The sequence below is a fragment of the Aplysia californica genome, unplaced genomic scaffold (genome assembly GCF_000002075.1).
Source record: "Aplysia californica isolate F4 #8 unplaced genomic scaffold, AplCal3.0 scaffold00590, whole genome shotgun sequence".
In the NCBI taxonomy this organism is placed as follows: Eukaryota; Metazoa; Mollusca; class Gastropoda; order Aplysiida; family Aplysiidae; genus Aplysia; species Aplysia californica.
The window spans coordinates 192533-202386 of NW_004797860.1; the positions used below are offsets into that span (position 1 = coordinate 192533).

The 9854-nt window shown below is 39.9% G+C and overlaps 1 protein-coding gene across 1 annotated transcript in view; it reads left to right on the top strand.

Moving 5' to 3' along the window:
- Positions 1-9854, top strand: part of LOC101845875 (circularly permutated Ras protein 1) — a 24567-nt gene that overhangs the window by 2841 nt on the left and 11872 nt on the right. Inside the window, exons 5-9 of the mRNA XM_035972142.1 lie at positions 382-558; positions 4305-4517; positions 6034-6188; positions 7069-7275; positions 9246-9333. Coding sequence (XP_035828035.1) covers positions 382-558; positions 4305-4517; positions 6034-6188; positions 7069-7275; positions 9246-9333 — 840 coding nt within the window. The remainder of the gene's footprint in view (positions 1-381; positions 559-4304; positions 4518-6033; positions 6189-7068; positions 7276-9245; positions 9334-9854) is intronic.

Genomic DNA, 9854 nt, shown 5'->3' on the forward strand with positions numbered 1-9854 from the left:
AACAATCATTATCGTGTCCTTCAAAACAACAAGAAAGGTACAAATTCAGGTAGAGAGAGAGTGAGAGCGAGAGAGAGAGAGAGAGAGAGAGAGAGAGAGAGAATGTCCAGTTTGTATGTTTGTGTGTGCCTATTATTTCTATTTGAGTATGTATTGTATGTGTGTGTGTATGTGTGTGTGTGTGTGTGTGTGTGGTTTTTGTGTGTGTTTGTGTGCATGTTTCTGTTTGTGTGTATGTATGTGTGTGTTTGTATGTGTTTATGTGTATGGATGTGTGTGTATGTGTGTCTGTGTGTTCATGAATGTAAGGTAACAGATAAATGAACATGTCCTGTTCTTGTGTTTATATTCTTTGGAAAGCAAAAATGTCTCTCTTTTCAGTTTTGGACTTGCAAGTTTTGTGGTCTGAAGCAGAGAATTGCCAAGATGTCTCCGCTGGAAAGGCAAGATGTCATATACTGCGAGAGGCCTTGTGAACCATTGGACAACACAGTGGTTGGACCCCAGACAACTGTTTTTGTCATGGACATATCGGGCTCGATGAGCAAGTCAATGACAGTAAGCAGAAATCTGTGCAAAAGTCTAAGTAAAATTTCATCTCCATCTTTCATTTTTAATCTTATGTCCTTATCCACTTAACTCTTCACTTGGCTGGTTCATGTCCTTCTAGGCTGCAATGGAAGCCATATCTGTTTGAAACCACATTCGAGTATTGGGGACCTTATATTTCTTGAATCTTTTTTGTGTATATATGTGAGGTAGCGTGGTGGAATCAGGCTCTCGTCAAAATTATCAAAGTGAAGAAACTTGCAGTTTTCCACAGGTTTGTGAATTTTTATAAGATTTTTGTTTTTTGGCTCAACACCTTTTGTGCCCATTAAAGAACTCATTTCCGTATGGATTTTTTTTTTTTACGTTGATTAAAGGCACAAAAAATGTACATTTTCAGTTACCACGGACACTTGAGATAAGGAAATAACTAATCTTTGGCGGCCATTTTCTTACTAATTTTACCTCTGAAAACAGGTGACCCCCCATCTCTTTCATTCGCGAATATCTCCACTTGTATTCACGATATAAGAATATTTTTTTCATCCAAATAATGACGAGTGAACAAGCTTTAAGATGATACCAATAACTCTATATGCCCAAAATTGATGAGAACCTGATTCCACCACGCTGCCTCACATATATATATTGATTCTGTAGAAGGCGGACAGAATTTTGAGGTTGCAAGTTACAGTTGACTGTGTCTCTTTTTGAAACTGACTAAATTTCTTGCTCATTAATGTAATTAAAATGTCATGCATATCTTCATACAGTCGAACCTGCCCTGACGGCCACCTCTATAAGACGGTCACCTGTACAAACGGCCACTTTCCATTTCCCCCCTTGCGTTTTTTCTATATAATTTAACTGTGTAAAACGGGCACCTGTCCAACGCGGCCGCGGCCACAATAATTTAACACACAACCCCTATAATACTAAGCAATAATACCTGTCTAAGACGGTCACCTTAGTGAATCCATTACGTTTTGTCATAAATTTTGCATTGGCCCCTGGCATTGTGGGCGAGCCGTCATAATTCAATCACCTGTCGTTGTTGTTAGGTAGTCCCTCCAACCGATCATGTTGCGTAGGCCCCTCCCACTGTTGACCAATAGCTACCAATTTTCAGCTGCAGGTGAGTTAGCGTGTGATCCCTCATAACCCATAAGCCCCGCCCAGAACTCATACACAAATCGTAAGTGAGATGAGTGGTTACTGTTTACCCAGTCTCTAACAAAGTAACAAAGGACGTCAACATGAACTTGTTACAGAAGCGTCCCTCGTTCTCCGAGTGGTGGCGACCCATGTGTTTATTTTAACATGGCACTCGGTCTTCCCTGTCTGATACATTTCGTTTTATTGTCACCTTTGTGCAAAATCAGCGACAAAATAAAAATTAAAAACGAAATACAAACCAACAGCAACAACACCAACAAAGACAACAACAATGCGGCTACTTTCGATTGGGGCCTCAGATGGGAATGGTTTGTTTTCTTTATCTTGATCAGTCCTTCCTAAGACGGCCACCTGTCTTATGCGGCCACTTTTCTCCTTGACAATGGGTGGTTGTCTTACACAGGTTTGACTGTACTTGTGTTGTTACCTTTTTTAAAAAGCTGTACAAAATTTCCAAATGCAACAATAAAGTATAATCTTTTATATCAGACATGGAGTTGTTTTAGCATTGCACTTCGGTGAATTAAATCCAATATAAGCTGATAGCTTATCTCACTCGTGAAATATAAAAATTTGCATTAATTACTTCACTCACAATATCCGCCTTCTAACTTGCTGTAAGCAAAGTATCTATAGACTTGAATCGTAATATTCGTAGACCTTGCAATGTTATGGCAGCCGCTCTTTGCCCCCTGTAAAAATTTCATTGCAAAGCGCGCTCACCGTTGGCGGCCAAATGAAGTGGCAAACATCAGTCCCCTAATGTCCCTATAGATCTAATTGAGAGTACGCATAACTTTCTACTTGCCCTTAATTTTGTTGTAATATTTTTATACGCCTGCGAGTCGAGGACACTTACAGCAGAATTAGGGAAAAAGATTCAGACCACAGAGATGAGATGTTACCGCAGACTCCTTGACATCTCGTACAAAGACCACGTTTCAAATGCTGAGGTACTAAAGAGAATCACTAACGTAGTGGGGCAATATGAAGATCTACTGACCACAGTGAAGAGACGAAAACTAAAATGGTATGGGCATGTCACAAGATCCACAGGATTTGCCAAAACAATCCTGCAAGGAACCGTACAAGGAAAGAGCAAGAGAGGAAGGCAGAGAAGGAGATGGGAGGACAACATTACAGAGTGGACAGGAAAGACGATGGGTGACAATCTGAGGAGAGCAGAGGACAAAAATAGATGGCGAGAGCTGGTTTTCCAATGCAGTGGTGCCCCAACGGTTGCCCCAACCACGGGATAGAAGAAGAAAAAGAAGAAGAATTTTGTTCCAAATTAACTCAAATGGTGCACACCATAGTGAACCAGGATCACGTAAGAGTGCGGTGGGTTTTTTTGTTCAATGAACAAGTCTAGATTAAGCTAGCAAACGGATGCCAGCCTTTGGTTTGTTTCGGTTGTGAAGTTAAAAAATCAAAGTCAAAATCACCTCTATTCTAATGACAGCATGTCATATAAATGAAGTTTCTTAATTTTTCAACTTTTGAATCGTACGTTTTCTATTTGCATTGCCTATGCTTATGTTATTATTGTTTTGTTTGGGGTTTATTTCGCGGATGGAGCCATAAAGATAGCACAACATGTAAATTAGTGCGGCTAAAAATAAAGGAAAAATCCAGATTTTTTTCTCCAATCCTCAGTCTGACTCAGGCAGGTATGACAAAATTTGTTTTCTTGTGAGACTCTCGAATGGATCCTCTTGTCCACTTAACTGGCCATTTGAACTTTGTTGGTACGGAAGTATTTCACCAGCTGATATCCGTATGGTATAAAAAATGTATTACACTTGTTGTGTAGTAGACCATGATTTATCCTATTTGTGAAATTGCCAGTTGAAATCACTCGTTGAAACATATCATGATTACAACTTGGCAATTTCTCTCGTAGGATAAACCATGATCCCCCTAGGCCTATATAACTCATGTAATAACTCATTGCCATGCTGTCACAGATCAGGATTTTAAATCGGAAGTTTTTCGTTTTTCCCACTTTTACTTTTATCCTTGCCATCATTTTCACCATTATTATCATCAACATTCTTATCATTGTTATCATGATTGATTCTCATCAGCAACCTCATCACCACCACCACCATCATCATGTCGACCGCAACAACCACCATCATGTCAACCACCACCACCACCACCACCATCATGTCGACCACCACCGCCATCATCATCATGTCGACCACCACCACCATCATCATCATGTCGACCACAACAACCACTATCATGTCAATCACCACCACCACCACAACCCTTGAATGTATGTTCAGATTGTGTCGCCCCAAAATTTTGAATTGAAATTTTTTTTAATATACAACTTCTTTAATCTGTTGTACCGGTTGTTTGAGCTTGAGAAATATTTTGTTGGAATTCAAATTCTTAATTTACAACAAAAAAAAGCAAGAAAAGATACGTAATGTAGGTATCATTGTTAAAAGAATGAAACTGTTTTTTGGTTTTTTTCGCCTGAAAAATTTGGCTTCTTGGGATTAGAACAGTTGAACATCTTGTTGATGATATGATATTACTTTTCTCATCAACTTGTACTTTTGTCTCAGATAAACCCAGCAACCATCAGTCCTAGCCTTAAGGATCTTGCCTCAACTGAGCAGAGGGAATTGTTTGCAGCCCTTTGTCCAGAGATGGTGGGCCAGCAACTGCCTGGGGTCACGGAGGTCACAAGACTGCAGGTCGTGAAGGATGCTGTCATGGAAGGCCTGAAAAAGATGAACCCGTGCGACAGAGCTGGACTTGTGGTGTTTAATAATGAAGTGAGTCCACTATTCTCTACGCTTTTGTTCGTGAACAAAATCGATTATTTTTTAAAGTGAGTAGAAGTAGCTTTCTTTTTTTTTTTTAAATGAATGTGGTTAATACATGTGTCCAGATGCAGTGGAATCAGGCGCTCATCAATTTTTAGGCATATGGAATTATTGGTATCATCATGAAGGTTGTTCATTTGCCTTGCTTTCAATGAAAAAAACATCCCTTTATCTTAAATAGAAGTCGAGATATTTGCGATTGAAGGAGATGGGGTCGCCTGGTTTCAGAAGTAAAATAAGCAAGAAAATGGCAGCCAAAGTTTGGTGACTTCCATAGCTGAAGAGTCCTTAGAAACTGTAAATTTACATTTTTGTGCCTTTAATCAACGTTTTTTTGATAAAATCCACTCATAAAAGTGTTTTCGAATGGACATACAATGTGTTGAGGCAAAAAAACAAAAATTAGAAAAAAATTCCCATACTGGCAGAAAAATGCTGATTTCTCGTAATTCATTATTTTGACGAGCTCCTGATTTCACCACGATGACTCCCATATATTGATATATATTAAGTGGAATTTCATTTTTATTTTGTAATCTGATGGTCAGTTTTGATGGAATCAATCTTATAAGTAAACAAAAGGTTAATTTGTTGCGTGTGTGTGAGACCTCAAGGTAAACACAGGGTTAATCCATTGTGTGTCTGACGCCCTGTCGGGAGACACCTTAGGAATTTATTTTCCGATGAGTTGGGGTTTTTTCATTTGGTGGTATAGTTTCTTTCAAATACAGTCCAACCTGTTCTCACGACCACCTGTCCAAGACAATCATCAGTGCAAAGGCCCACTTCCCCCTTCCCTCCTTGTGTTTTTTCAGTATTGTGATCTCTCTGTCCAAGAGGACCACCTGTCCAAGAGGACCTCTTTCTTCCTTGACAATGAGTAATTGTCTAGGACATAGACTGTTAAACCACTAGCAGTGGGTTGTGACACCGGTGGTCTAGTAATTAGGCTGTTGGGCTTGCAACCTAAACGTCGTTGGTTTGAACATCATCTGACATTGCGAGCGCCGTAATACCCTCTACTGCACTGTACATTGTGTCCTTGGGAAAGGCACTTTATACAAATTTTCCTCACTTCACCCAGGTGGGAGTGGGTACCGGTCTATAGACAGTGAAAGATTTTGTTAGTTTTTTAGTGTTTGAGTGCTTAATCGGCTGCTTGCACTGTATTCTTCACAGAAAGCCAAAAATGTTTCTGAGCATTTTTGAGTCTGCTGGGGTAATAACAGTTGTAAACTGCATAGAGCATGGTGCAGAATGTGTATCTAGTGCACTCTTTAAATATTATTATGATTGTTATAATAATAATAATGATAATAATAATAATAATGATTATTGTGGTTATTATTATTTATTTTTATTATTATTGTTATTATTATCATTATTATCATTATTATTAGTAGCAGCAGTAGTAGTAATTTAGTGGTTTACTTACACATGTAACTCATGTCTTCCATGTTTCCAGGTGACAATATATGGAGATGGAACGGCTCCCCCCACGGTAGTGTCCGGCGGTCAGTTGTTTGACCGTAAAGAGCTACTGCGGATATCTGGAGAACTAACGTCATTAAGTCCTTTAACAAATGAGGCCAAGCAGAGGTTGCTTGGAATCGTGAACAGGTTTGTTTTTGCTGGGGAGTGTATGTCCGAGAACTGGGTTGAGAGTAAGGGCGGGCACGAGACGAGCCGAGTACTCGAACTGCGGGGTGAGAAGAGAAATTGGTCACGAGACAAGAAATATTGCTCGAGACATGAGACGGAAAGTATTTCTCGTTCCCAGGACCGGTCTCGGCGGGAAGTAGGTCAGCTTCTCGGTCTTCTTGCTCGAGAGGGAAAAAGTGCTTCCCGCCCGTCTTTAGTTGAGAGAGGCTCTTAGTCACTGCGCTAGCACAATGACATAATTCAGAGTTGTGCTAAAATGTAACTAGCCTTCTGTTTTGTTTGGTGGTACTATATATTTAACTTTTGGTAAAAATCAAAACAGAAATGCACTGGCTATAAAAAAGAAACGTGCATGGCAAGTTTTACCATTATTAGAAGATAAATAGTTTAGTAAACAGTTTTTTCCACATTTATCTCAAAAGTAGCAAAAATGAGTGGTGCCGTTTTGCTAGCGCAGTGAGGAATTTTACCTCTTGCACTCAGTAACAACGCCATGACACGTTAAAGAGAAGAACAAGAGCAAGTTTTGCAGAGCTGATTGATTGCAGAAAATTCTGAATTAATTCATTGTGCAGTACCCTCATAAATGATTTAGTTTGAGTCAATTGGGGCATAAAATACCAACTATCGCAAAATACAACACGTATTATTCCATTTAGTTGGTCTATATCTGACTCAACCAGTTGATGCTGAATCTTTGCTTGTTTATACTGCGGTACATCCTCCCAAAACTTCCTACATGGCTCTATAAAGTTTATCTCATTTTATCCTATCTTATCTTGTCTTGTCTTATCTTGTCTCATCTTGTCTTATGTTATCTATCTTACGGTATCTGTAGCCTAAAGGAGGGAGGAGAAACTGCTGTGGGTCCAGCTCTGTACCTGGGAGTAGCTCTCGCCTCACAAGCCAAAGTCGCTAAAGTTGTGCTCTGCACTGATGGGCTGGCCAATGTGGGACTTGGAACCTTGGAAAATGTTACCTCTGAGCAGGAGACAGACGCTAAAGAGTTCTACGAACGAGTCATCACTGAATGCCAGCACAGCGGGTGAGTTTATGATGTATCTACTTCAGTGCAAAGTGCTGCAAAACTTTGAGGATTTGCCATTTGTCTCTGTTGCTGTAACATAATGAAGTTTCATTTTGTTGCACTGTGTAGCCAGCAACTGTAGCACAATGTAGCATGTAGCTGTAGCACAATGTAGCCAGTAGATGTAGCTGAATGTAGTATGTACTTGTGTAGCCAGCAGTTGTAGGACAATGTAGCTGTAGCTCAATGTAGCATGTTCTAGTGTAGCCAGTAGCTGTAGCACAATGCAGCTGTAGCACAATGCAGCTGTAGCACAATGCAGCTGTAGCACAATGCAGCTGTAGCACAATGTAGCATGTTCTTGTGTAGCAAGTAGCTATAGCACAATGTAGCATGTATCTGTAGTACAGTGTAGCTTGCATATACTTGTGTAGCCAGAAGTTGTAGGACAATGTAGCTGTAGTACATTGTAGCTTAAGCACAATGCAGCATGTACTTGTGTAGCCAGTAGCTGTAGCTCAATGTAGCATGTAGCTGTAACACAATTTAGCATGCAGCTGTAGCACAATGTAGCATGTGGCTGTACTCAATATAGCATGTAGCTGTAGCACAATGTAGCTGTAGCACAATGTAGCTGTAGCTCAATGTAGCATGTGGCTGTACTCAATATAGCATGTAGCTGTAGCACAATGTAGCATGTGGCTGTATAGCCTGTATTTGTAACACATTATAACTCGTAGTTGTAGCACACTACAGCCCATAGATGTAGACTATTTGGAAACTTTTTTGAGTGCTTCTCTCAGCCTCAGAAAGTTGAAAACTTTTACAAGCTGAAAATGTGAGACAAAGAGTAAATCTGTTGCAGTTGTTGCACAGAGTAGCTTGAGCTGTAGCACAGTGTAGCCCTTAGCTGTAGCACAGTGTATCCCTTAGCTGTAGCACAGTGTAGCCCTTAGCTGTAGCACAGTGTAGCCCTTAGCTGTAGCACAGTGTAGCCCTTAGCTGTTGCACAGTATCGCCAAGGTATTCATTGAAAGCTTTCATTGAACTTTGGAACCAGGAAATACACTGCAGCTAACTACACTTTCCTTGAGGAGTACTTTTTGTTGAGACTCACTGTGGTAAATTAAATAAAAAAGCTAAAACAGTTAAAATTGTCTGAGGCAGCCACTGATGGTTGAGGAGAAAAATGGTTGTCTTATACAGGTGACTGTCTAGGGCAGTGTTATTATCATATAGAAAAAATCCTAAGGAAGGAAGTGAGAAGTGGTCATTTGTACAGGTGGTTGTCTTGGACAGGTGGCCATCAGAGCAGGCTTGACGGTAATAGTTTACCTAATCTCATTTTCATCTAATTAAACTTTTCAGCTTTCTGAGGCTGAGAGAAGCTTTGAAAGGTTTCCAAATAAAGACAGAATTATGTACAATTACAGTTCTCCATTTGTTCATTTGTAGGGGGGGGGGGGGTTGTGTGCCTTTTTGTTTTGGCAGAAAGACCAAAAAAATGTGTTCAGTTAAGTGTGTATTTTAACACTTTTTGGACGTAACTCACATGTCATTACATTAACCCCTTAATTGCTGTGACATTTCCATCTACATTTGCTCAAACAAGATAAAATGTTCCTTCAAGAGAGATTTTCAACATAGCCATAATATACTTTCCCTAAGAATAATCAACAGCTCAAGTAGTTATTAAGTCTCCTAAAACTTCTGCAATAAAAAAGCAGAAAAATGGCAGAGAACCAGTCTGCGAGAACACAAACTGATACACACATCTACGAAGTGGTGAAGAGGTTGAAAAATTACTGGTTTTATTTAAAGTCATTCTTTCGGGTTATGTCCTGAAAGGGTTAACATCATAAGTTCAATAAATCCGAAATATTGCTCAGCATTCTGTGCTTAATGCATTATTATTATGAAAGTTTTTCAATCATGGAAAGATAAAAGTTTCATGTATCTTCCTTCTTTCCTTCCATCCTTTCTTCCAGGGTGTCTGTGCAACTCCTTTCTTTCTCGGACTGCACAGTGGGTGTGGAGACTCAGCTGGGAGCCGTGCCGGTGGAGACTGGAGGAATGGTAGGAGTCGGCTGCTCTTAGATACCTGTACAGTGCATAGAGCTTGCTGTAGAGCATCTATATAGACTATATTGATTATTATTATTATTATCATTATGATGATGATGATGATGATGATGATGATGATGATGATGATGATAATTTTTGCTCTCATTTAGTATTTTAACATGTTTGTGAATTTTTGTGCGTGTGGTGTGTGTCTGTATTTGTTCCTGGGTGTGGGAATTTAAAAAATTCCTAGCTTCTTTTAGTGAAGGTGTTTTTATGCTACTATCAACACAGTTTAGAATATCTAGGAGGTAGACTTTGACTGTGCTACTGTGATACTGCATCCCGGCAGAAAGAGTGGGATACTCAAGTAAGAATTCTCTTCGCTCTGCCAAATCGACCTCAGGTCTTCAGCGTGCGACAGCGAAGTGCCTAATTGCTACACCACAGACACTGGTGTATGGGTATTAGTATTTTTGTGAGCCTGGATGTAGAGTTGACACTGTGTAAGACTGCCAGCCACTGTCGAGGAG